Source organism: Podarcis bocagei (assembly GCF_964188305.1).
Source record: "Podarcis bocagei genome assembly, chromosome: 4".
Lineage (NCBI taxonomy): Eukaryota > Metazoa > Chordata > Lepidosauria > Squamata > Lacertidae > Podarcis > Podarcis bocagei.
The window spans coordinates 93,484,922-93,511,456 of NC_138128.1; the positions used below are offsets into that span (position 1 = coordinate 93,484,922).

The following is a 26,535-nucleotide window of genomic DNA, read 5'->3' on the forward strand; positions in this document are numbered from 1 at the left end:
TCTAAAAAAATGTAGTATAAACACAGACAACTGGGAAACACGCTGCAACTGGAGAACAGCCTTTACCAAAGGTGTCATGGGCTTTGAAGATACTTGAACTCAGGACGCAAGGCAGAAACGTGCTAGGAGGAAGGCACGCTTGGCAAATCCACACCGTGATCAACTCCTGCCCCCCGTGATCAACCCTATGTCCCCTCTGTGGAAGGACGTGTGGGTCCAGAATTGGCCTCCACAGCCACTTACGGATTCATTGTTAAAACCGTGTTTATGGAAGACAATCTTACTCGGCTCTGAGGCATCATTGAAGAAGAAGACACTAGGAGAACCTTTTTGCCCTTTGAGACGTAAATGTTTGCTTGTAGAGGTGCTGGCTCCCATGGCTACTTCATTCCAGTTATGGTGAGCTGAGATTGGTATTGTTAACAGTTTTCTATCAGGCCAATGAATAAAACCACAGATGAAGACTACGTCAAAAAGAGTGCCGTGAGATGAACAGTGGCACCGATGGCCTTTTGTCTTTGAAGACTTTAATGTGTTTTTTTTATGGGTTCTCCTGAATGACATGTGGAGCATGCTGTCAATCTAACATGACGTTGGAAATAATATTCACTTTATAGACTATGGGCCACTCTCATTCCCACCCCCACACCCCCTGCTCCTTCAAATTGGGCTATAAAGCATGATTTAATTCTCTAGAAATCATTTAGCATAGTGACAACACAGGAGGAGGAAAAAGAAGATTAAAAGGCACAAGCAGTCATTTTCTTTCACTTTTTTCCTAATACTTTATATTATTCTGTGTTATGCAGCTTAATGAAATCACTGAAAACAGCTAGAAAATATTATACCAATTTCTGTACACTTTACACCTCTATTCTACACCTTCCCACGATACACATTTTAGCTTCAGGAGAAATGTACAGCATAGAAATTTTTAAAAAATACATTCCGTGTCCACACACACTCAGTTCCAATAAGTACATTCTGTAAATCAAATTTAATCTATATTACTAATCAATTTGTTTTTATTGCTGGGACATAGTTGGATGCTGCCATTCTTAGGTATAGCAATGTCTGAGGCAGGAAGAATACCAACACTGACAAGGCATTAAGTAGTTAAAAATAAAAATATTTTGGCTTTTGTGAATTATTCTTACCACTTTATTTGGCTGAGATCTTATTGTGTGCATGGAGGTTGTAATGGCTCCTCTTGCTCTGTGCTAGGAATAGGACTATGGATGCTTCCAGGGTGTCACTATTTTGGGGGCGAGATTCAATCATATACCTGCAAATTCGGGTTTTGCAATTAAAGTTGATTTGGAGATCTTGCGCAATAAACTCCCCTCCCCTCAGATTGGACTTTTTGCAGTAAGGAAAGTGATGGGGAAATTCAGTGTGGAATAGCCAACTGCCTGATGCAATCTTGTACAACTTCCCCACAAACAAATGAGAATGAATGCTCCGTGAAATCACCAACATCGTCTAGCCTCCCTGCGAATTTGTGCAAACAAATCAATAAAAAGGTCATCTGGTAGAGACCTATCAGTGACATTTGTCTTCCATGAAATACAGCCTCTCTTGGATAAGGAGAAAGTAGAAGCTGCCTTCTCCGTGTTGGTTGGAGGAATAATGAGGGCAACAGTTATCCTCATCTTGACCCTACCAATTTTTCTGCATACACAGAAAACATCCCGTCTTTGCGTCAAAGGGCAGATAATTTTTGCCCATGAGCATTTCTGGTTCTAGAAAGAATCACTTCCTCCTTTGAGTTCATCCCTTATTGCATCTTTGAAGCGGTACCCTCAAACATTTTACCTAATTTCTATCGAGGCGGTTTAAAAACAAAACGAGGAAATACGTTAAATGGGGTTTCCCTTTAAAAAGCAGACTCTTCTGACCCACCCAAACTCAGTGCAACCAGAAATGTACTTATCATTTCTGATATATCACATTTTAAAGTTTAAAACATTCTGAGTTCCCTCGAGATATACGGCATGCAAAGTTGCTGTTTATTAAAGTAAGTTATAGAAGAAGCTGTAACCTTGGTTGTTGTTGTTTTTGTGTGACGGGCGCTACAGACACATGCCAAATCTGTGTTGCATTGCCGCTTGCATTGCACTGTACAGTTCACAAATCTGACATCTTTAAAAAGCAGCGGTTACTTTTAACGGCAGGCTGTCTATATTTATGCCACTAGCAGTTGGTTGAAGGAGCATTTTTGTTGTCCCCTGCTGCTTTCAGCCAAACTTGCCACTTAGAGTTATCTGTCTTTTGCATATTGCTTTTCTGAAGCATAGATTTTGGTGCACATAGTAGCATACAGGTGTGTTGCCATAGAAATAGAAGCCTCCATTTTGCCTCTGTGAAACGAGTCGGCAAAAGCTAGAGCTTGAATAAAGGAAGCAAAGAATAATAAACAAAGCTATACATGATGACAAAATAATAATAATAATAATATAAAATTAAACCAGAAGGATTTCTACTGCATATACAGATGTCTGGCACAGAACTGCAGGTTATATATACATCAGCGCAGATGATATTTCAACAATTTACATATATTACACTGGGCTCAGGGTTCAAAATACTTTTTGCTGGCTTAAGAAGGAAATGAGGATAAAAGAACAAGTCATAGTTATCAGATGCACCTAGATTCTTTCAGACAGTTGACAGAATGAGGTACATCGAAAAAGTGCAAGATCAGAGAGCCTACTTGGCAGTGCTGTGTGTGTGTTTGTATGCATGCAAAAACTTCCTTTTCATGCATTATAGCAAGCAGGGTTTTTTCACATTTTTCTTTCAGTATTGTTAATCAATATGTCATGATAAAACGAATGCATACCTGTCCATGAAATACTGAAAAATGCATTCAAGTAAAATTTCTGCACTTAGCTGTATCAAGAAGTATTACTATACTTTTGTTAATATTTCGGGGGGAGGGGGGGCGCGGATATTCTATTTACGACACACACCGGACAAGCTATATTGTTATGCGTTTAAAGTTCCTGTGCTTATGTAGGTAACCTGGGCAAGACAGAGAGAGGGCAGGAGGGGAGAGGGTGGTCTGTCCTGAACTCCTGGGCTGCCGAGCAAACGTACGCGCCTTTAGAGCAGTCCGCCGTAACCTCCTGCATTTAGCACCGTCACTCTACAAGCATGTCAGGGAAATAGAAGGGAGCCTTTGTTTGTACATCTGTACAAACCAAATGAAGAGGAGTGGGATGAAATGATGGAACGGGGGGAATAAAACAAAACAAAATAAAAGGCAACCTGCAAATAAACAATGGCGAAACTCCCACAAAACACAGGCAGAAAAGATTTTGGGGAGGAACAAAAAACGCGGGGCGGGTTTTATTATTATTCTTCGCGCAGCTGCAGGCAGTAGCGGTGGAAGCGTAGCTGGAAAAACATTCGCTCTAGAATAGAATGTGTCATCCCAGGCAGCGTGTAGTCTTCAGCGACACCCACATGCTTGAATCCCAAAGACTCGTACAACTTGTGAGCCGCCACCTTCACCGCCGTGGTTCCCAGTACAATCGACGAGTAGTTATTGACCATGGCAAACTCAACCACCTTCCGACCCAGAGCTTTGGCGATCCCTTTTCCGCGGTATTTGGAGTCGACCGACATGCGGCGCAGCTCCACCGTGTTGTCTTCCTCGTTGCCCCTCGCGGCCACGATGCCCACCACGTTGCCGTTCAACACAGCCACCCAGAAGCAGGAACCTGCAGGTACAAAGCAACATGTGAATCTGGGAAACAAAACACAAAAGGCTTCTTCAAATACACATCTCTGGGGTTTATCGGAAGTTTTCCCTATTTCTTTCCGGGCTCAGAGCAACGCGGCGGACAGTCAATACGAAACAGTTCGCCCTTGAGAGCAAAAACCAAGCAGAGGCGGCACTTTTCTAGAAGGTTCCCTCTAACATTTCTGCGCTTGCGTTCCTGCGAGCTCCATCAGTGGTTCTTGATATCTATTGTAAAAAACAACTGTGATCCTGAAGAACCAGAAAATTGGCTGTGTGACTCTCATCACCTGAGAATCTTATGAATCCCTCTACAGTGGTACCTTGGTTCTCAAACGCCTTGGTTCTCAAACGCCTTGGTACTCAAACACCTTGGTTCCCAAATGCTGAAAACCCAGAAGTAAGTGTTCCAGTTGTCGAACGTTTTTTTGGAAGCCGAACGTCCGATGTGGCTGTCAGCTACTGTTTCCAGGGCGCCTGCACCAATCAGAAGCTGTGCCTTGGTTTTCAAACATTTCAGAAGTCAAACAGACTTCTGGAACAGATTAAGTTTGGCGCTTTTGTTTTTGCTATTTATTTTGCGTTTTTGAGGCTTTTTCGGTTAATTCGTTTTTGTGGCCCTGTGGAACCCAGTTCAGCTACTGATTGATTGTGTGACTGCGGAAATGGATAAAAGCCCCCCATCCAAACAACGACTATCATCAGTGCGGGTAATAAATAAATAAAATCTTAATTTTGATCATCTACAATACTGTCTTATTTATTTTATAGTACAGTACATTGATTATTGCTTTCATTTTATGGATCAATGGTCTCGTTAGACAGTAAAATTCATGTTAAAATGCTGTTTTAGGGGTTGCTTTTAAAAGTCTGGAACAGATTAATCCGTTTTGCATTACTTGCTATGAGAAAGCGTGCCTTGGTTTTGGAACAGACTTCCAGAACGGATTAAGTTTGAGAACCAAGGTATCACTGTATATTGCAGTTATTTCCTCAATGCGGTACAGTAGCGCCTCAACCTTTTCCTAGCAAGGCCTGATGAATGTCTTACTCACATAATGCAGAGGGAGCTTGTGGCTGCAATGATGGACCCGGCAGGCCAGGAAAATGTATTTTCCCGTCCAGTGGAGTTTGCAATGCTCCCATTTTTCTCATCTTCAGCTAAGAGTGTAAGATGACAGCCCTCCTCCACAATACACCCTCATCGTCTGTTTCTATTTAGCTGTTATGAACGACAGACCTCCCTTCCATTAATTTGCTCCTGTTCCTCATTTGTAATGAGACAACGAATTTGTTTTTTGCCAAACTGGCATCAAAAGCGAGCCGTCCTTTTGGGCAGACCGGCCGGTGCCCTTGTTTGTTTATCCTCATCCAAACGCTCACTTAACATAGGATGAAACCAGTCACTTGGTCATCACCAGTTGCCTTTCCTGTCCTGCAAACTGGTGAGGAATATCTCACCATACTTCTGCAATAATCAGAAATCTTGGAGAGCAAAGGAAGATCAGCACACCTTAGCAGGACGATACAGATGGCACCAAGCGGTAAATTACGAATTTCCATGTACACCATGGCAAAAACCACAAGGTATGTTTTCCTTCTGCTATCATGTACATACAGCACAGTTTGAATTTCTTTTTAAGCTTTGAGGTTTCTTTGCTTTTTCCTAGAAGTTACTTTGGAACTCAGCTAATGAATGATGCATTTTTTTTATATTTCTTAAGCGCTTCTGGGTCTGCTGCAGAAACTAATATACTTATACTGATGTTCACTCAAAAGTAAGTCTCATTAATCAACAGGACTTGCTCCCAGGTAAGTGGGGATAGCATTGCAACCTAAATGATATTTTGAGAGCTCTGAGTGAACATGACCCTCTGATATCACTCCACAATTTTATTTTTTGTCTTAGAATAGATTTGAAAGGCAGGGGGAAAAGTTGTCATCCGTTTCTCGCTATCTTGTGCCGTAGTAATCCAGTGCTTCTCACCGTCACAGCCCAAGATTTGAGGCTAGGCCTTGAAATAATATTCACAGGAACTAGAAATGCGCGTACATTTAAATATTATTTCTGCTAAATCAGAAGGCAAACATTACTGGTAATAATATTCGCAAACAAATGAATGCATTCTTAAAGAGTGAAACACCCCTGCGAAGTTTAACCTTGCTTCTTCTCTCTCCTTGCAAGCGATTTGATGCACTTTATTATAGAGGTTCCAAATCTATAAGGCCCTGGAACTTATAAAACTCTCTGAGGTCACTGATACATTACACATTGTCCCCCACATCTCAGCACACAATTCAGCCAGTCCATGCCCTTAACGGAGCAAAGAGCATAGCTTGCAAATGGTTCTCTCTGTGTTAAGTTGTGGGTGAACATATCAGACGACACAGCGATTCTTCAAACAGCTCTTGTTTATTCACAGGCCAGAACAGAACTGAACTGAAGGGTTCAGTCAGCCTGCTTACATAGAGCTCCACTACAACGTAACTGTAACAATTTTCTAAAACTATCCAATCACTGAACGTCACTTTCGATCCCTTATTTGCATAACTATCTACAGTATCCCCCTGCTGGCCCAGGGTGAGAACTTCAGTACATAACACTCAGGATCGGTTCCCACAAGGTAACGATAAAAAAGGACGGAAGCTAAAATAAAATAAAGCTTTGTGTGTTTGTAGTTCATTGGGGTTGCTTGAGCAGGGAAAACAGCGATGGGGTCAGCATCCGGCATCCCGAGACAGCTGCTGGGCCACAAAACCTTAAACCCGCCCCCCAACTAATGTGCAAAAACTATAAAGCGGGAAGTGTTTTATGAGGGAAAATGTACGGTGTCGGATCATTACGGTTCGTGTGCTGAGGACAAACTGTAATAAGAATTTTATGGTCTTAGATACAGTGGTGCCTCGCAAGACGAAATTAATTCGTTCCGCAAGTTTTTTCTTCTTGCGAGTTTTTCGTCTTGCGAAGCACGGTTTCCCATAGGAATGCATTGAAAATCAATTAATGCGTTCCTATGGAAACCGCTTGCCAGGCTGGCGGTGCGGAGAAGGGCTTTTCTCCCCACCGCAAGCCTTCAGGACAGGTACGGGAACAGAGGGGAAGGGGCGCAGCGCTTCTCCTCTGTTCCCGGGGCTTGCGGTGGGAGGATCCATCCAAAAGAAATCAAAACCATGCTTTAAGTTCTCAATATACCAAGCTATCATGAATCACAGTTCTCACATTGAGCCATAAACTCAATCTAGTTCTAGTCCCGAATCAGTACAACCATAGTCACAAGTCCGTAAACTCCAAAAAGTTAGGACAGGATGAGCTAAAATAAAAATAAAAATCTTTGCTTCTCCTAACCCAGGAAGTATTATTATTTTTAACCCTTAGCACCAGCACCTGTAGCTTTTTCAACCAAGATTTCTGCACGCTTGCTACTCAAAGCTTCACCATATATATACTTGACACAGTTTCCATTGATGGATTAAAAAACACAATGCTTTACTTATTAACTCATGAATATAACCCAATAAGGTAGTTCATGGCTTCTCTGGTAGATCATAGCTCATCATATCATACACCAACAGCAGCACCATTTTAAAAATAGGTTTATTTTAGGAGAGCCCTACTAAGCAAGCAGATAGGTTCCCCTTCAGACCATTATCAATATGCATAGTTTTGCTAATTTTTCAAGATGTAAAATACCGAGATATCATTTAAAGTAAGACTACATTAACATAGCACAGGGTGAGAATACCTTTTATTATTTCCAGTTGCTCAGCTCAACTGAATTCCATATTTCTCTGTTACTGCTTTGAATATATCACCCCAATCCTGTTTTCTCAAGAAATTGCTTCTAAAATAGCAAACTATTTTTTAAAAAAGTTTTATTTTTTTTTAATTGTACACTCTTTACACCAGAGGATTTTACAACCCAAATAAACCACAATACAAACAAGAATGTGATTTTGCTTTTCATTCATGTTAATCTTCTTTTTTCCTTGTTCTTAACCTCTTAAATCACATATATTTCCAAATGCTCCCCTATACCTCCCTCCCCCATTCCCGTTACTTCTCAATCTAATATTGTTTCCCAATGTGTTAACCAAGGTTTGTATTTGCTGTTCCATACATTTCATGGTATTGTCTTGTATCCTTGCGCATTCTACCTATTGCATATTAAATTTAAGCTCCAAAACCAAATCGTTCCATGAACTGTTTTTTATGTCTTTATTTAGGAATGTTGCTAAATAAAAACTAAAGATGATATGAAAAAATTGGAAAAAAACAACAACCAAATTCTGTGTTTCTCCTCCTGTCGTTTATCATTACCATTAACTTTTCTCCTAACCGTTCAGATAAGTGTTTACTCTCCACGCAAACATTTCAGCAAATACATTAACCAGTTCCCAGAAAATCAGCAGAGACTCTTTCAGATATACCAGGTACAAGTGATGCCAAATGGGTAAGTTCACGACCACGTGGTATCACATTCAGATGAGGGCTTACAACCTGAGCCAGATAAATTCATTTCCTTACAGTTGGCTTTAGCAGCCAGGATTAAGATGACCTCTAAACCTGTCCCAACCAAAACCTGGTACAAATTCCAGTTTTCCAGCAACTGGGGTGAAATTGTGATTTGACATTCAAATAAGTGAATTCAAATAAGAACTCAAATACCACATTTTTCGCTCCATAGGGCACACTTTTTCCCCTCCAAAAATTAAAGGGAAATGTGTGTGTGTCCTATGGAGCGAATGCAGGCTCCTTGGCTTCAGCGATAGCAACGCAAAGCCTCCAAAGCACAGAGGGAGCGCTCCTGCCGCACTCCGGAGGCTTCGTGTTGCTTTCGCTGAAGCCTGGAGAGCGAGAGGGGTCGGTACGCACCGACCCCTCTCACTCTCCAGGCTTCAAAGATAGCCGCCAAAGACTCTGTAGCACGGCGGGAGCTCCCACTGTGCTCCGGAGGCTTCGGGTTCCTTTCACTGAAGGCTGGAGAGCAAGGAAACTCCCGCCGCGCTCCGGAGGCTTTGGGTTGCCTTCACTGAAGCCTGGAGAGCGAGAGGGGGCGGTGCGCACCGACTTGAGCAGTGCTGGATTTACGTATAAGCTAAACAAGCTATAGCTTAGAGCCCCACTCTCTTGGGGCCCCCAAAAAATTTAAAGGAAAAAAACCCTGGATGTACATTTTCAAAATATAATATAGAAAAACAAATAACATAGAACCTACATACAGCAACAGTATTTTGTGCTGTATAGGCTCCTATGATGTAAGTAATGGGCCCCACCTGCTAGCCTGCTCTCTAAAATATCACTGGTTTGCTCATTTCTATATGTAAGGTAGGGACACGGGTGGCATTGTGGTCTAAACCACAGAACCTAGGCCTTGCCGATCGGAAGGTCAGCGATTTGAATTCCCGAACGGGGTGAGCTCCCGTTGTTCAGTCCCAGCTCCTGCCAACCTAGCAGTTTGAAAGCACACCAGTGCAAGTAGATAAATAGGTACCGCTCTGGCGGGAAGGTCAACGGTGTTTCTGTGCGCTGCTCTGGTTCGCCAGAAGCGGCTTAGTCATGCTGGCCACTTGACCCAGAAGCTGTCTGTGGACAAACACCGGCTCCCTCGGCCTATAGAGCAAGATGAGCGCACAACCCCATAGTCGCCTTTGACTGGACTTAACTGTCCAGGGGTCCTTTAACTTTTTCTTTTTTCACCTTTAGTACAAAAACCAGACAGGGCAATGAGTAATGAATGGGTCAAACAGGCCACAACATTATTGATTACAGATGTGAAGGTTTTGCCTAAGGCATTGGGTATACCATTTTAACTCCAGCCCATCTGCTGGGAGTGTATTTAGGGTCAACCCAACCTTGGGCGGGTCCTATGACCTATATCAAATAGGGGTACCCGCCCTGAGGGGTCCCCATTTGAGGAGTGCTACGGCCCTAGGTCCTGCCTGGTTGTCTGGACTGAAGCAGCTCCTCAGGGATTCCTTTATCAGGATACACTTTCCCATGGAGGGGCAGACAGAGGCTACAACCTCCCCTCCATCCAAGACTCAGGCTTACCCAGTGCATAGCTGCACAAAGTTGTGGCGATTGCTATAGAATCATAGAATCATAGAGTTGGAAGAGACCACAAGGGCCATCGAGTCCAACCCCCTGCCAAGCAGGAAACACCATCAGAGCACTCCTGACATATGGTTGTCAAGCCTCTGCTTAAAGACCTCCAAAGAAGGAGACTCCACCACACTCCTTGGCAGCAAATTCCACTGTCGAACAGCTCTTGCTGTCAGGAAGTTCTTCCTAATGTTTAGGTGGAATCTTCTTTCTTGTAGTTTGGATCCATTGCTCCGTGTCCGCTTCTCTGGAGCAGCAGAAAACAACCTTTCTCCCTCCTCTATGTCACATCCTTTTATATATTTGAACATGGCTATCATATCACCCCTTAACCTCCTCTTCTCCAGGCTATGAGGAAGGAGAAAACCACAGGGCCAGAGCCCATTTGCCAAGTGGAAAAATTCCTGCCCGGCCCCCAAAACAGTGGCCAACAATGTCCATAGCAAGGTCAAGAGCCAGCAAATAGCCAGTATTGGAGGGTGGGAGAAGAGGCCTGGGCAGGCCTTCTGTTTATTCCCAGGGTGCGGACCCAAGTGAGGCCTGGGGAGGTCCTGCACAGCAGCCTGCCTTTGATTGGCCAGTTTGCAGGCAAGCTACGATCCGACCAGGCCCCACACCAAGAACCATCACAGGATTGTGTGGGAGGGGGTCAGCACCAGGCCGCAACACCGCCTGCCCAATAGAGGCCAAGCGGGCTTGTAGAACCTGCAAATCCACTACTCTGTCTCATGTTGATTCATGCAAATTAGGAACTCTTTGTTGATTTGCCATAGGTGATCCGGTGAGCTTGTGCATCCTATTGCAGCGATTCGCAACGAACAGTTCTCGAGGTTCTTCTTCAGCTCGCCATGTTTTTAAAGGTGGTTCAGATTGAAAGGGTCAGTTGATCATGGGTGTTGTGACAGGGCCTCTTCTGTGGTGGCGCCCACACTTTGGAAATCTTCCCAAGAGGAGATTGCCTAGGACGTTCTCTTCTTCTGGAAGAAAGCCAGAATTGTTTCACTCGGTGAGGGAAGACTACAAGTTTGTTGGCTGGGGTTTTGTTTTTTTGCAAGGATATGACTCTGTTTCTGTCTTTCTGTGTGGACTTTGACATTTCAAATCTCAGCGATGTCTCGAGCAAGGCCAAAATTTGGCAACCTCTCGCCTCCCGTTCGGCTCAATTCACTGTGACATAGTTGTGCCCCCTAAGCTCAGCGCCCATTGCTGTGGAACCGGTCTTAGTGTCCTACGTCTGGCTAGGGGTGGTTGGGGCCTGGGGTCAGATTGGCAGAGCACACACTTGACACAGACCCACGTGTGGGATTTTGGTGGCTGCGGGAGAAAGAGCAAGACTAGGGGGCTGAGAGGGGGCAGAAACACGGGAGCTGAAAGTGGGATAAGAAAGAGCAAGGTGAACGTATGGGGCAGCAGGAGGGAGAGCCCAGGAAAGCAAACTCTCTTGTTATGATCTGTGCCAAAGCAACAAAACCCGCCTGCTGCTTCCCCCCCCCCCCGTCCCCAGAGGGCTATGTCGGCTGAGCTGCTCTCTCTGAGACCATAATTGCAGCGTCGGTGAGATCAGAATAAATCTCGAGTAAATTCTGACGAGATTCAGGGACGCCATGCAGAAGGAGCACCGCATTTTTCGCTCTATAAGACGCACTTTACCCCCTCCTAAAAAGTAAGGGGAAATGTGTATGCATCTTATGGAGCGAATGCAGGCTGCGCAGCTTTCGATGAAGCCAAGAGAGCAAGAGGGATTGGTGCGCACCAATCCCTCTTGCTCTCCTGGCTTCAGGGATAGCCACCCGAAACCTCCTGAGCGCAGCGAGAGCGCTCCCGCTGCGCTCAGGAGGCTTCGCGTTGCTTTTGCTGAAGCCAGGAGAGCAGGAGGGATCGATCCCTCTTGCTCTCCTGGCTTCACTTCGCTGGAGAGCCAAGCCGCTGCGCAGCTTTCCCTCCCTTCCATTTCTCCTGCCGCTTCGCTGAAGGGCCACTGCACAGAGAGGGAGAGAACATTTTTTTTCTTGTTCTCCTCCTCTAGAACTAGGCACATCTTATGGTCGGGTGCGTCTTAGAGAGCGAAAAATACGGTATTTTGAAAAGGTGACTGAGAGGCAACACGATAGACGTTTGTAAAATTATGCGCAGGATGGAAGAAGCAGACAGAGACGTTTCTCTCTCTCCGAAGACTAGAACTCATGCTCCTTCAGCCGGGTGGGGATGGGGGGCAAAGGTTGGAAGATTTAGGACAGAGAAAAGAAAGTACACAGCGAATAGTCAAACTCTGGGCCTCGCTCCCCCAGGAAGCAGTTTGGTGGGCACCAACTTGGTGTTGGGCGATTCTATTCCACCTTTTGTTGTGGACATGGGATTGTGGCGTGTCACATGTCTGTTTACTTTCCAGCACAGATTGCTGGGTCCCGTGAGCGAAACTTCCACTCTGTGTATTGCTCTTGTTTAGACTCTCTCTCTGAGAAGACGGCAAGGAGAGATGACATGTTTCTTTGTCCTGATTTATGTATAAGGAATTTGTAGTTTTAGTATGTATCTACAGCTGCGCAGCGGCTTGGCTCTCCAGCGAAGTGAAGCCAGGAGAGCAAGAGGGATCGATCCCTCCTGCTCTCCTGGCTTCAGCAAAAGCAACGCGAAGCCTCCTGAGCGCAGCGGGAGCGCTCTCGCTGCGCTCAGGAGGTTTCGGGTGGCTATCCCTGAAGCCAGGAGAGCAAGAGGGATTGGTGCGCACCAATCCCTCTTGCTCTCTTGGCTTCATCGAAAGCTGCGCAGCCTGCATTCGCTCCATAAGATGCATACACATTTCCCCTTACTTTTTAGGAGGGGGTAAAGTGCGTCTTATAGAGCGAAAAATGCGGTGCTCCTTCTGCATGGCGTCCCTGAATCTCGTCAGAATTTACTCGAGATTTATTCTGATCTCACCGACGCTGCAATTATGGTCTCAGAGAGAGCAGCTCAGCCGACATAGCCCTCTGGGGACGGGGGGGGGGGGAAGCAGCAGGCGGGTTTTGTTGCTTTGGCACAGATCATAACAAGAGAGTTTGCTTTCCTGGGCTCTCCCTCCTGCTGCCCCATACGTTCACCTTGCTCTTTCTTATCCCACTTTCAGCTCCCGTGTTTCTGCCCCCTCTCAGCCCCCTAGTCTTGCTCTTTCTCCCGCAGCCACCAAAATCCCACACGTGGGTCTGTGTCAAGTGTGTGCTCTGCCAATCTGACCCCAGGCCCCAACCACCCCTAGCCAGACGTAGGACACTAAGACCGGTTCCACAGCAATGGGCGCTGAGCTTAGGGGGCACAACTATGTCACAGTGAATTGAGCCGAACGGGAGGCGAGAGGTTGCCAAATTTTGGCCTTGCTCGAGACATCGCTGAGATTTGAAATGTCAAAGTCCACACAGAAAGACAGAAACAGAGTCATATCCTTGCAAAAAAACAAAACCCCAGCCAACAAACTTGTAGTCTTCCCTCACCGAGTGAAACAATTCTGGCTTTCTTCCAGAAGAAGAGAACGTCCTAGGCAATCTCCTCTTGGGAAGATTTCCAAAGTGTGGGCGCCACCACAGAAGAGGCCCTGTCACAACACCCATGATCAACTGACCCTTTCAATCTGAACCACCTTTAAAAACATGGCGAGCTGAAGAAGAACCTCGAGAACTGTTCGTTGCGAATCGCTGCAATAGGATGCACAAGCTCACCGGATCACCTATGGCAAATCAACAAAGAGTTCCTAATTTGCATGAATCAACATGAGACAGAGTAGTGGATTTGCAGGTTCTACAAGCCCGCTTGGCCTCTATTGGGCAGGCGGTGTTGCGGCCTGGTGCTGACCCCCTCCCACACAATCCTGTGATGGTTCTTGGTGTGGGGCCTGGTCGGATCGTAGCTTGCCTGCAAACTGGCCAATCAAAGGCAGGCTGCTGTGCAGGACCTCCCCAGGCCTCACTTGGGTCCGCACCCTGGGAATAAACAGAAGGCCTGCCCAGGCCTCTTCTCCCACCCTCCAATACTGGCTATTTGCTGGCTCTTGACCTTGCTATGGACATTGTTGGCCACTGTTTTGGGGGCCGGGCAGGAATTTTTCCACTTGGCAAATGGGCTCTGGCCCTGTGGTTTTCTCCTTCCTCATAGCCTGGAGAAGAGGAGGTTAAGGGGTGATATGATAGCCATGTTCAAATATATAAAAGGATGTGACATAGAGGAGGGAGAAAGGTTGTTTTCTGCTGCTCCAGAGAAGCGGACACGGAGCAATGGATCCAAACTACAAGAAAGAAGATTCCACCTAAACATTAGGAAGAACTTCCTGACAGCAAGAGCTGTTCGACAGTGGAATTTGCTGCCAAGGAGTGTGGTGGAGTCTCCTTCTTTGGAGGTCTTTAAGCAGAGGCTTGACAACCATATGTCAGGAGTGCTCTGATGGTGTTTCCTGCTTGGCAGGGGGTTGGACTCGATGGCCCTTGTGGTCTCTTCCAACTCTATGATTCTATGATTCTATAGCAATCGCCACAACTTTGTGCAGCTATGCACTGGGTAAGCCTGAGTCTTGGATGGAGGGGAGGTTGTAGCCTCTGTCTGCCCCTCCATGGGAAAGTGTATCCTGATAAAGGAATCCCTGAGGAGCTGCTTCAGTCCAGACAACCAGGCAGGACCTAGGGCCGTAGCACTCCTCAAATGGGGACCCCTCAGGGCGGGTACCCCTATTTGATATAGGTCATAGGACCCGCCCAAGGTTGGGTTGACCCTAAATACACTCCCAGCAGATGGGCTGGAGTTAAAATGGTATACCCAATGCCTTAGGCAAAACCTTCACATCTGTAATCAATAATGTTGTGGCCTGTTTGACCCATTCATTACTCATTGCCCTGTCTGGTTTTTGTACTAAAGGTGAAAAAAGAAAAAGTTAAAGGACCCCTGGACAGTTAAGTCCAGTCAAAGGCGACTATGGGGTTGTGGCGCTCATCTCGCTTTTAGGCAGAGGGAGCCGGCGTTTGTCCGCAGGCAGCTTTCTGGGTCATGTGGCCAGCATGACTAAACAGCTTCTGGCGCAATGAGACACCGTGATGGAAACCAGAGTGCACGGAAACGGCGTTTACCTTCCCGCCGCAGCAGTACCTATTTATCTACTTGCACTGATGTGCTTTCAAGCTACTAGGTTGGCAGGAGCTGGGACAGAGCAACGGGAGCTCACTCCATCGCAGGGATTTGAACAGCCAACCTTCCGATCGGCAAGGCCAAGAGGCTCAGTAGTTTAGACCACAACACCACCTGCATCTTGGTTATTTTTCTATATCAGGGGGTTACGGGGCCCTGGCATGCAACTATTGTCCTTGTGAAGTGACCCAGGGATCAGGACTTGATTTTAAGTTTCAGTATTCTGAAAACTGGGTGGCGCTGTGGGTTAAACCACAGAGTCTAGGACTTGCCGATCAGAAGGTCGGTGGTTCGAGCACCCGCGACGGGGCGAGCTCCCGTTGCTCGGTTCCTGCTCCTGCCAACCTAGCAGTTCAAAAGCACGTCAAAGCGCAAGTAGATAAATAGGTACCGCTCTGGTGGGAAGGTAAGTGACGTTTCCGTGTGCTGCTCTGGTTCGCCAGAAGCGGCTTAGTCATGCTGGCCACATGACCCGGAAGCTACACGCCGGCTCCTTCAGCCAATAAAGCGAGATGAGCGCAGCAACCCCAGAGTCGGCCATGACTGGACCTAATGGTCAGGGGTCCCTTTACCTTTATTCTGAAAACTAGACTGGAAGGGAGCTATATTAGGGGGGGGGAGCCAAAATGCTGAGAAGTTGCATTTTCTCCTCAACTGAGGCCAACAGCAACTTGGTGAGGGTTAAGTGGGAAAATGCTGTAGTAAATAGTCTCTCAGCTCTGCTGCTCTGACCCAATTCAAGTTTTTTTTTCTTCTTTAAGGCTTGGACAGTAATGGAGGGAAGTTTTTTTAAAGGAAGGAGATTTCACATGCAGAGACGCTTCCTCTTCCTTCTAAGCCTGGAGGGATGATGGCATTATGGGGAAGGAGCTGAAGGGGAAAGCCTTTAAATGAAAACAGCACTTGTAAACAAGAAGAGAACCACTGGGCGCCCCCAGGAACCAGCACTGCTGGGTCCTGTTGCCAGGGTGACAGTATGGTCTGTGAGCCAAGCCCTGAGATCAGAGGTTTCTGCTAGATGTTCAAATCATCTGTTTCAGGTGTTACTGACAACGCGTCAGCTTGCGATGCAGACAGAAAGTGACAGAGCCAGCAGTCAGTGGAAGAGGGTTACTGTGTTCCTTGGAGACCGGGGAAAAAGAACTGGCGAGGCAACAAATGCACACGCAATCTGTTAAATTGGAAAAAGGCAAACTCCATTTTTAATACAGAAAGAGAATTTCTAATAATAACTTGAAGAAACTTTGAAAGAAAGAAACGGGGTGGGGGGAGGCTCTGGAACATATACTGTACAAATATGCATTGCCTTTTTCTGCAAAATAGTCCGTAGAATATTCTCTGTGACGTCCTGGAGATTTCCTTCAAGGAAGGCAGGCTCTGTAGGTGTGCGTGGTTCAGCGGGAGCATGGGGGTGGTTCTTGATCTCCCCGTACCCCAAGGGTGCTGGTTCTGCAGGAATTAAAAACCCACCGTGTTATTGTTTCCGCTGCCCCTCAACACCAGAATACACTGCTGTGCGCATTTCTATCCCAAAGCGTGTGGTTCTTATTTAAGCTACTGGACTCGGCTCGGAGTACATTAACTGGAAAGCCCTTCTGCTCAGCACGAAACTGCACTTAGCTACTTGTAAGGTGCAATCCTACACCCAGCTGAGGAGCCGCAAGAAGCAACGCCAGGGCCGCTCAGGTGTGCCCATGGGACGTATTCTGTGTTCTGCCTGAAATGGCGGCAGGTGTGTTCCAGGTGGTGTTGGCAGCAGGGAAGGCATGGCACTATAGGATCCTAAGCTTCCATGTTTTCTGACAGATGCCCAACCAGTGCCTGAAACAATGCCAGCCCTGGGACTGGTGTGGTCAACTCCCTCCCACCATAGTCCAAGGACGAGGGATAGCTGCCTCCTCACACACACAACCCCCCCCAACAATTTATTCAATATCAGCAAACTTTGCTACTTCATTGCTCTTAACATCTTGCGCTTGAGACGTGAGGGTCTGGTTGCAGCTACAGGGGCAGACCAGACGAGCGCTCTTTGTCCACAAAGCAGACTTCACGTAACTTGTGGTACGGTGCTGGTTCTGCTGTTGCCGTTCTGGCTGCTCCTGCAACACAGGAGAGGAGATCTGGAATCAGTTGTTTTGCCCTGAACGCATTTTGTACTAACCCCCCCCCCCAAGCTTGCTTGCAAGCAGACGTGCAGTGGATGTCGCCAAGAGTTAAGAGGAAGCTGTCATCCTTACTCTTACTCTTCCACATCCAAAACATGGCTGTCCAGGTCTGACAGGACAGCGCAAGCATCAGCAAAGGAGGAGAAGAGTAAGAGAACGAAAGAGAGGTGAGTAGTTGTAAGCACTAGCCCAGAGCTTCCCAAACTTGGGTTTCCAGCTGCTGTTGGACTACAACTCCCATCATCCCTAGCTAAACAGCAGGCATAGGAAAATTTGGCCCTCCAGATGTCTTGGGACTACAACTCCCATGATCCCTAGCTAACAGGACCAAGTGGTCAGGGATGATGGGAACTGTTGTCCCAAAATATCTGGAGGGCCGAGTTTGCCTATGCCTGCTAAACAGGACCAGTGGTCAGGGATGATGGGAATAGTAGTCCAAAAACAGCTAGAGACCCAAGTTTGGGAAACCCTGTACTAGCCTATCCGTGGTCTTTCATTCTCCAACGGCTTCCTGCTGCCAGTCCAAATGTCCAACCCAAAGAACAGCCAAGTTATGTGGCCTGACCCCTTCCCACACCATTCATTTGCAGAAACCTACCTTGGCTCCAGCAGCCAACATTGGAAGGTGCTGTGGCAACTATTTTTCTCCACCTGAAAAGATAGAAAAGAAATAATATGCACTAGCTTCGAGAATCAACCTCTGCTTTCCCCTTATTCTTTCAGGAATCAACTCCTCCCCCAGGCTCATCTCCTCCTGCCTCCAACCATCAAACACGTCCACCGTAACCCATGAAAAACACAGCCTACGTCCACTTAACCCCAACAAAATCTCACACTAGTTATGGACTTCCAGGCTGCCCAACCCATTAGCATGCTGACTGCACAATAACCATTGTACTTACCAGATGGAAGCTGATGGGTGCCTGTCGTCTGCAGCAGAGAGCTTCATACTTGGCTCAGCATCCTGGAAACCCCACATGTCTGAAGGGTCTAGGAGGTCATGGCTAGTGAAAGGTCCACGGTGAGTGGAAGCCATCACCATAGCTGCTGTCTGGGGGGTGTTTTCTCCTCCGTCAGTGCTAATGACTTCTGCAAACAAAGAAGGCCTCTCTACACAACCACTCTGATGCAATAAATGCAGTGTCTAGGAAGCAAACGTACACCGTTGAGACATGTTATGTGTGAAATACGGTTCAGGCCCAACAATGGAACCAACAGGATTCTAAGATGAGTACCTGGTAGAAAGTACAGTGGTACCTCGGGTTAAGTACTTAGTTCGTTCCGGAGGTCCGTACTTAACCTGAAACTGTTCTTAACCTGAAGCACCGCTTTAGCTAATGGGGCCTCCTGCTGCCGCCGGAGCACGATTTCTGTTCTTATCCTGAAGCAAAGTTCTTAACCTGAAGCACTATTTCTGGGTTAGCGGAGTCTGTAACCTGAAGCGTATGTAACCCGAGATACCATTGTAATCCCATTTCCCACATCGTCAGATTGGAATAAACATCAAACTCTCACCAAGATGCTTCCATGCGTCTCGGATGTCCCAAATGATTTGATGGTATAGCCTGAAACTGACCCAAATGTCCTTATCAAGCAGTGGCGTAGCGTGGGTTGTCAGCACCCGGGGCAAGGCAAGTAATTTGTGCCCCCTAACCCATGGATTTGCACCCCCTAACCCGTGGATTTGCGCCCCCTAACCCTAACCCGGTGCGGCCGGCCCCCCCTGCACCCCCCACGCTACGCCACTGTTATCAAGCCATGCTTTCCCTGAAAATAAAGGAACTGAGGGAGCATTTTTCGCTTAAACTCCTAGTCATGTTTGGCGTGTATGTGGTCTCCTTTCTGATCTCAGTGGGAGGGTGAGGAGAGGGCCTTCCCATCCTAGGCACTGCCTTCAGAGTGAGCCTCAATCTCTCCCACCCCTATAATTACTTAAGAAAACAAGATACAAAGCTGCCTGCAACCCATTTGTGTATAGCTGGCCCCAATTCTCGAGTGAGTCACTGGTGGCAATTTTAATTCTGATGCACTGTACACAGGCACACAAAGTCACATCTTTCACCAACACTCGGGGGCGTTTGTTCTTCAATAGGCCTAAGTGTAGCACCATCGGCAAATTTTAAGGCCAGATTGCTTGTGCCTGGTGGTCTCTTAGTGTAGGTACATTGAAAGAGAGAGAGAGAGAGAGAGAGAGAGAGAGAGAGAGAGAGAGAGAGAGAGACTAAGACTAAGAGAATAGGACCAGCAGCCAAACATTATCTAAGACAAAGCTGACAATTCCTGTATGATTAAGCTCTTTTACACCTTTCATTTAATTTTGCAATGCAAACTGCAGTCCGGGTGTACAGTGGTACTTTGGGTTAAGTACTTAATTCATTCCGGAGGTCCGTACTTAACCTGAAACTGTTCTTAACCTAAAGCACCACTTTAGCTAATGGGGCCTCCTGCTGCTGCTGCGCTGCCGGAACACAATTTCTGTTCTCATCCTGAAGCAAAGTTCTTAACCTGAAGCACTATTTCTGGGTTAGCGGAGTCTGTAACCTGAAGCATATGTAACCTGAAGCGTATGTAACCTGCGGTACCACTGTAATAGTCCTGGCAGTTATGAGTTTCAAACATTTGCTAAATCTTGGGTCTCCATTGTCTGAAGTGGCATATATAGTTAGCATTGCCAGCTTTTCTTCTCTGCAGTGCCCGTGACAATTTCTAAGATTTCCAGATGTGTCCTCCAGGCACATAATATATTTGTCTACAAACCACCCGTTCTTGCCTCTCCTACACCTGAGGAAGATGCAGATAAAAGTCTGTGTGAATTATACATTATGCTTGAGGGTCAACGAGACGCCCTAGTCCAATTGCCCCATATGAACCTGACCCCAAACACCGTTCCACTTTGGAGAACCTCCTCTGTGTTTGATTGAGGGAGGGGAGATAGGCATGGCCCTCCTTTCGTCACGTGATGGCTCTGCTTTTACTACAATACGGTCTGCATTTCGGGACAGAGTTCAACATCAGGAGGAGTCAAATGCCTTCTGAACATAGCTGTCAACTTACAGATTTGAAAATAAGGGACCAGCAGCCTCGAAAATAAGGGATCAGCAGCCAAAATAAGGGATTTTCCAAACACAGGTATGTTCGACTTCTGAGCCCCTCCGGGCCAAAGGCAGAAAGCCCAGCCAGCAGCCAAACAAAGCCTCAAGCGGTGGTTCCCACAGTGCAGCAACCCGGCAAAGGGGATGCAGCAAGGAAAACCACCGTCACCTCTCCGCTGGGAAGCGCTGAGCAAAGGCGAGTCCCCAGGCAACGCGGCCGATTTGATCGGCACAAGGCATGCAAGCTCCACCCCCCAGTCGTTCTTAGACTCCTTATTGGGTGAGCAACGCAGCCAAGCAACACAGTTGGAGCCTCCCTCCTCCCTGGCCAGCAGGGAGGGAGGGAGGGAGAGGAGCTGCTTCCTTTGAAACCTGGGAAATTTAAGGGACATCATCAATAAGGGACAGCAGCGGGACACGGCGCTGGGATAAGGGACTTTCCCGCCAAATAAGGGACGGTTGACAGCTATGCTTCTTAATCCGGCCTTGTTGAGTAACCTAACAGCTGTTTTTTATAGTAACCAAAGTGCCCAATAAGGTGTTCAAAGGTGGCCCCATGTACAACACTTTGCAATTGTCCCGTCTAGAGGTTATCCACCAGCAGGTGTTGTGAGCCAGGAGTCAGCTTCACCTGCTGAACAGCTGCCTGAAGGGGGAAGGAGGCAAAGGGACTCCACCTGCTGCTGATCAGCCTTCAAGGATACAGAGAAGGCACTGATGGGAAGGAGTTAGCTCCGGCCTTCTTAAAGAGAGCCCTCAGCAGCAGTCGGATGCTGGAAACGACGATTGTGGTCCATGGCTCTAGCTGACTGCTTCTTGCTCTCCATCCTGGACCCTTGGGCTCTGAGATCATCTGAGTTCCCTGACCTCTGGACTGTCTGACTTTGAATGCGGAGTCTGCTTTCAGGTGAGTGTACCTCAGAGACTCCCAACACCTGCTCACTCAGCAATGGGACTCGAATAATAATAATAATAATTTTTTTTTTATTTATACCCCACCCTCCCTGGGCTCAGGGACGCGGGCGACGCTGTGGGTTAAACCACAGAGCCTAGGACTTGATGATCAGAAGGTCGGCGGTTCGAATCCCTGCGACAGGGTGAGCTCCCGTTGTTCAGTCCCTGCTCCTACCAACCTAGCAGTTCAAAAGCACCTCAAAGTGCAAGTAGATAAATAGGTATCGCTCTGGCGGGAAGGCAAACGGCGTTTCCATGCACTGCTCTGGTTCGTCAGAAGCGGCTTAGTCATGCTGGCCACATGACCCGGAAGCTGTACGCCGGCTCCCTCGGCCAGCAAAGCGAGATGAGCGCCACAACCCCAGAGTCGTCCATGACTGGACCTAATGGTCAGGGGTCCCTTTACCTTTACCTTTTACCTCCCTGGGCTCAGGGTGGCTAACACCAGTAAAATTACAATATATATATATTTTTAAAGACCAATTTAAAATACAGGTTAAAATATAATTTAAAATGCAGCCTCATTTTAATAGTAGCCCATAGATCAAAACCATAAGGGGAGGGAAACATAAGGGTCAGACTGAGTCCAAACCAAAGGCCAGACGGAATAGCTCTGTCTTGCTGGCCCTGCGGAAAGCTGTCAAGTCCCGCAGGGCCCTAGTCTCTTGTGACAGAGCATTCCACGAAGTCGGGGCCAGTGCTGAAAAGGCCCTGGCCCTAGTTGAGACCAATCTAAGCACCTTGCAACTTGGGACCTCCAAAATGTTGTCATCTGTGGACCTTAAGGTCCTCCGCAGGGCATACCTGGAGAGGCGGTCCCGAATGGGGCTATGACAGAGGGCAACCCCATTTAGAACAGATTGAACATCACACTGTAGTAGCAGTCAGCTGATCCCAAGTACTGATCCAGCACGTTTATTTTTTAATTGAATTTATATCCCACCGTTCCCCCAAACAGCTATACATACTTCTCCCTATTTTATTCTCAACAATCCCGCAAGTTAAGGCTGAGAGTGAGTGCCTAGCCGAAGGTCACCCAAGGGGCTTCATGGCTGAGTGGGCGATTAGAAGCCTGGTCTCTTTCCCAGGTCCTAGAGCAGTGCTCTAACCACTACACCACACGGTCTCTCACTACATTTTACTGCCTCAAACTGAGAAGCTGGGCTGGAAATCATCAGCACACAGAGTTGTCACCTCCCAGTTATCGCCAGAGAAATCTATTTCAATTTATGCACATGAAAATGGATCATTCCCCATATGGAGCGTCGTAAACGAATTCTACCTCAGACTCCTTGCCACCAACACCAAAAGGCGTGGGCTTAAGTTTGCTCATTTTCTAGGCCTTTGCAACAAAATATGAGCGAGAAGGAATTTCTCCCCCAGACATGATTGTCTGTTGACTCAGCCCTTCCTTTCTCTCCCCCTTCTGCTATTATTGTTGTTGTTGGCTACACACACGCAGCTTGGTTCACTCGCTTGAGTCATTCGGAACTACTACGATGACAGTCCTGCTGGGGAATTCAAACCTTGGCAGCCTCCCGTTCCCATTTTTAATTTCACCCACCCAAGTCCCTGCGCAGGTTGTTCCGAGTGATGCCTTCTCACTGCCGCAGGCAGCCGCTGTGTTTGCATTTTGGAAAGAAAGCAAAGCATACATAACAGGAGCCCGAAATAGTGGCGTTTGACATCCTTTACCATAGTTTTCTTCTGGAGTGATTCAGGGAGTTGGAGGCACTGCTCCTACCTGCAGGGTCATCACCAGACTGTAATTTTAGGAGACTGATGCTTGGCCCCATAGCTTTGGGCTCCATTCTGTCTCCTATGCTATTTTAACATCTATATGAAACCATTGTGGTGAATGGGACCAAAAAATGGGTCCAATGATTAAGGAGGATGCTGCAGAGGGAAATGAGGAGCAGGTGGGGCTCGTCAACCTGGGAAGGTTGTCCATCTATGACATCTATGGCCCTCCAGCTGTTTTGGGACTACAATTCCCATCATCCCTGACCACTGGTCCTGTTAGCTAGGGATGATGGGAATTGTAGTCCCAAAACAGCTGGAGGGCCAAGTTTGGCTATGCCTGATCTATGTGAAGGAATAATAAGGAGTAAACCCTACAAAAATCCCGAGTGAAGGCCCCTATAATGGTATATTTCTTTCTTTCTTTCTTTCTTTCTTTCTTTCTTTCTTTCTTTCTTTCTTTCTTTCCCATCCATCTGGCTCGGTTCCCCCAGCCACTCTGGCTGGCTCCCAACAGAATATTAAACAGAATAAAACATCAAACATTAAAAACTTCCCCAAACAGGGCTGACTTCAGATGTCTTCTAAAAGTCAGAGAGTTGTTTATTTCCTTGACATCTGAAGGGTTCCACAGGGTGGGCGCCACCACCAAGAAGGCCCTCTGCCTGGTTCCCTGTAACCTCGCTTCTCGCAGGGAGGGAGCCACCAGAAGACCCTCGGCGCTGGACCTCAGTGTCCGGGCTGGACGATGGGAGTGGAGACGCTCCAAAATGGTAACTTGTACAGCCAACCTGGTGCCAAAGTATTGCTCTGCTTTCCTTTGGACTACATCAGCGAGGCTTGGGGGGGGGGGGCGGGCAGAGTATAGGACAGTATACAAATAATGACGAAAACAGAAAAGGACTGCACAGCACTTTTCTCAGAATTCCAAGGGAATTCTTTGTTAGCTCACTCAGGTGAAGTTCCAGAGAGGTTTCCTTCATTCATGCATGCGCTCAGCCAGTGAACTTATAGCACTTCGCTGCTTTGCACAACATCAGCAATGGACACTAAAATCATCTGCCTCAAAAGATAGACGCTGTTTCATTCCTGCTTTGCACAGGTAATTCCTACGGCTCCTTAACCGGGTGTTAAGAGATGAGAATGATGCAACATAGCAAACAACTCATTTGTCGCAAGGCCAAAGTTCCTCTCACAATGCTTAGACGCTCCTGCGGCGCTTTTTCAAACTGCTTTGACCTTTTCGTTTTTTCAAAGGCAGTCAACAAGACTGCTGCTCGGGGGTGTATTTTTACAGCTCCCCGTGAGAAATGGGACGTACCAGCCATGTTAAATTTATGTCAAGCTGGAAAAGGAGGATGTCTACGGGGTGCGCCCATCTGCTGCACAATGAGTAGAGCTGATATGGCAAGTCTGTGCCTCTGCTTTTGATGTATGTTTCCGCCATCAGTCAGGTCGCAACTACGCAACGGTCTGGGTTGAAAACATTTGCACATTTCAGATGAGACAGTTGCATCGCATCAATGTTGTGTGAAGCTGCCGCCCCTCCCCCCTGAGTGTGAGCCCACCCCCAGGGTTGTACAGTCCCTGAAGACCCCTTAATGTTGAGAGATACCGTATTTTTCATACCATAAGACGCACCTAGTTTTTAGAGGAGGAAAACAAGAAAAAAAAATATTCTGAACGAAACAGTGGGTGTATGATTTTTGTGGTTCATGCTGTGGCCACAGACATGTGATTTGACGGCGAGTTTGGGGTAGCCCAATGCAAAAATCCTGAGAATCCATGTGGATCCGTGCCATTGCGGCCCCACGAAACAGTGGATGTGTGCTTTTTTGATGCAGGCCATAGCCATGGACATGCTATGTGATCTGATGGTGAATTTGGGGTGACCCAGTGCAAAAATCCTGAGGATCCATGGGCTTTTACCTCCCTCCTCCCAGGCAGCCTCCTTTATATCTAGAGTCCCTTATCTCTCTCCCGATCGCTTGCCGATCAGCTGCTCAGCGGCTTTGTTTCAACACCCCTTTCCCTCTTTCTAAAAAAAAAAGGCATGATCTGCTTTTCGCCCCTGGGCAATTCGGCTCCAGGGACCACGCATTCACTCCATAAGATGCACAGACATTTCCCCTTACTTTTTAGGAGGAAAAAAGTGTGTCTTATGGAGCGAAAAATATGGTAACTGTGGAAGCAAAGAACCTTTTATCCATGTACAATCGACAAGCCTGATCTTTCAGATCCATTGTGTAATGAATGGAAGAAGAAAAGTTTGGATTTGATATCCCACTTTATCACTACCCGAAGGAGTCTCAAAGCGGCTAACATTCTCCTTTTCCCTTCCTCCCCCACAACAAACACTCTGTGAGGTGAGTGGGGCTGAGAGACTTCAGAGAAGTGTGACTAGCCCATGGTCACCCAGCAGCTGCATGTGGAGGAGCGGGGAATCGAACCCAGTTCACCAGATTACAAGTCTACCGCTCTTAACCACTACACCACGAGCAGGTTTTGAGGTGGAGCAGGTATTTGACCACTGTTAACAAAACAGAAGGAAAATGCCTTTTAAAGAGATTTGCCCTTGGGCAAATCACCAGGGAGAGACAAGTCATTGCTTGGTGGTTGGTTGTTTTTTATTCCATACTGTCCCAGCCTGGTGGGCTCCAATGAGCCACTTCCGTTTATTACAGTAAATTCAACTTGGATATTGCCAGCTGGCTGGACAGTTTGTATTTTAGTTCCCATCTTTAATAAAGGCAATTGAGATGTTCCTCCAAGACTATTGCCCAAGAAGACTTCTTGATGTTCCCCCCAAAATATATACAGCACATGACTTCCTTTTAGGTAAATTAGGACAAGGGGTTGAAGACAGACAGGCAGCTCTTGCAAGGGACATGTTTGATTGGTCCTGGTAATCACAGTTTGGCTTAAAATGCAATGCGAATCAAACCATTCTCTAACATAAATGTCATCGTTCAGGAGCTTTCCCCTTCATGCAGGTGACATGACCCTATTATAACAAGGGGCACCATTTTTTTAGAAGAAGCAATAGGTTTTGTTGCTCAAACCACAAACTTGCTGGGTGCAACAATCTGGGGGTAGCTCTAGAAGAGACAAGCTGGATATAATCCAAAGTAAGTTCTTACATAAGGGATGCGGGTGGCACTGTGGGTTAAACCACAGAGCCTAGGACTTCCCGATCAGAAGGTTGGCAGTTCGAATCCCCGCAACGGGATGAGCTCCCGTTGCTCGGTCCCAGTTCCTGCCAACCTAGCAGTTCGAAAGCAGGCCAGTGCAAGTAGATAAATAGGTACCGCTCCGGCGGGAAGGTAAACGGTGTTTCCGTGCGCTGCTCTGGTTCTCCAGAAGCGGCTTAGTCATGCTGGCCACATGACCCGGAAGCTGTATGCCAGCTCCCTCAGCCAATAAAGCAAGATGAGCGCCGCAACCCCAGTCGGCCATGACTGGACCTAATGGTCAGGGGTCCCTTTACCTTTACCTTTAAGTTCTTACATGCACTGCTGAGTCCCAAATAATGCACCCAATTCACAATTAAGCGGAAGTAGGCTGCCGTTCTCTAAATGCACGCATTCATAA

General features: G+C 47.0%; 1 protein-coding gene across 6 annotated transcripts in view; it reads right to left on the reverse strand.

Moving 5' to 3' along the window:
- Window positions 1-665: 665 nt before the first annotated feature.
- NAT8L (N-acetyltransferase 8 like) overlaps window positions 666-26,535 on the reverse strand; it is a 52,147-nt gene continuing 26,277 nt past the window's right edge. The window contains exons 3-6 of one of the 6 annotated variants that reach the window (XR_014007559.1): window positions 18,061-18,247; window positions 17,757-17,809; window positions 16,916-17,092; window positions 16,173-16,442 (exon numbers count right to left, since the gene is read on the reverse strand). Coding sequence is in view for 5 of the 6 variants with exons in the window: in XM_081191881.1 (XP_081048007.1) it covers window positions 3,358-3,725 (368 nt within the window). In the remaining variant the exon portion in view is untranslated. Of the gene's footprint in view, window positions 3,726-16,172; window positions 17,093-17,733; window positions 18,248-26,535 lie in introns of those variants that run through there. The other 5 variants (XM_081191884.1, XM_081191883.1, XM_081191882.1 and 2 more) reach the window with 5 other exon arrangements.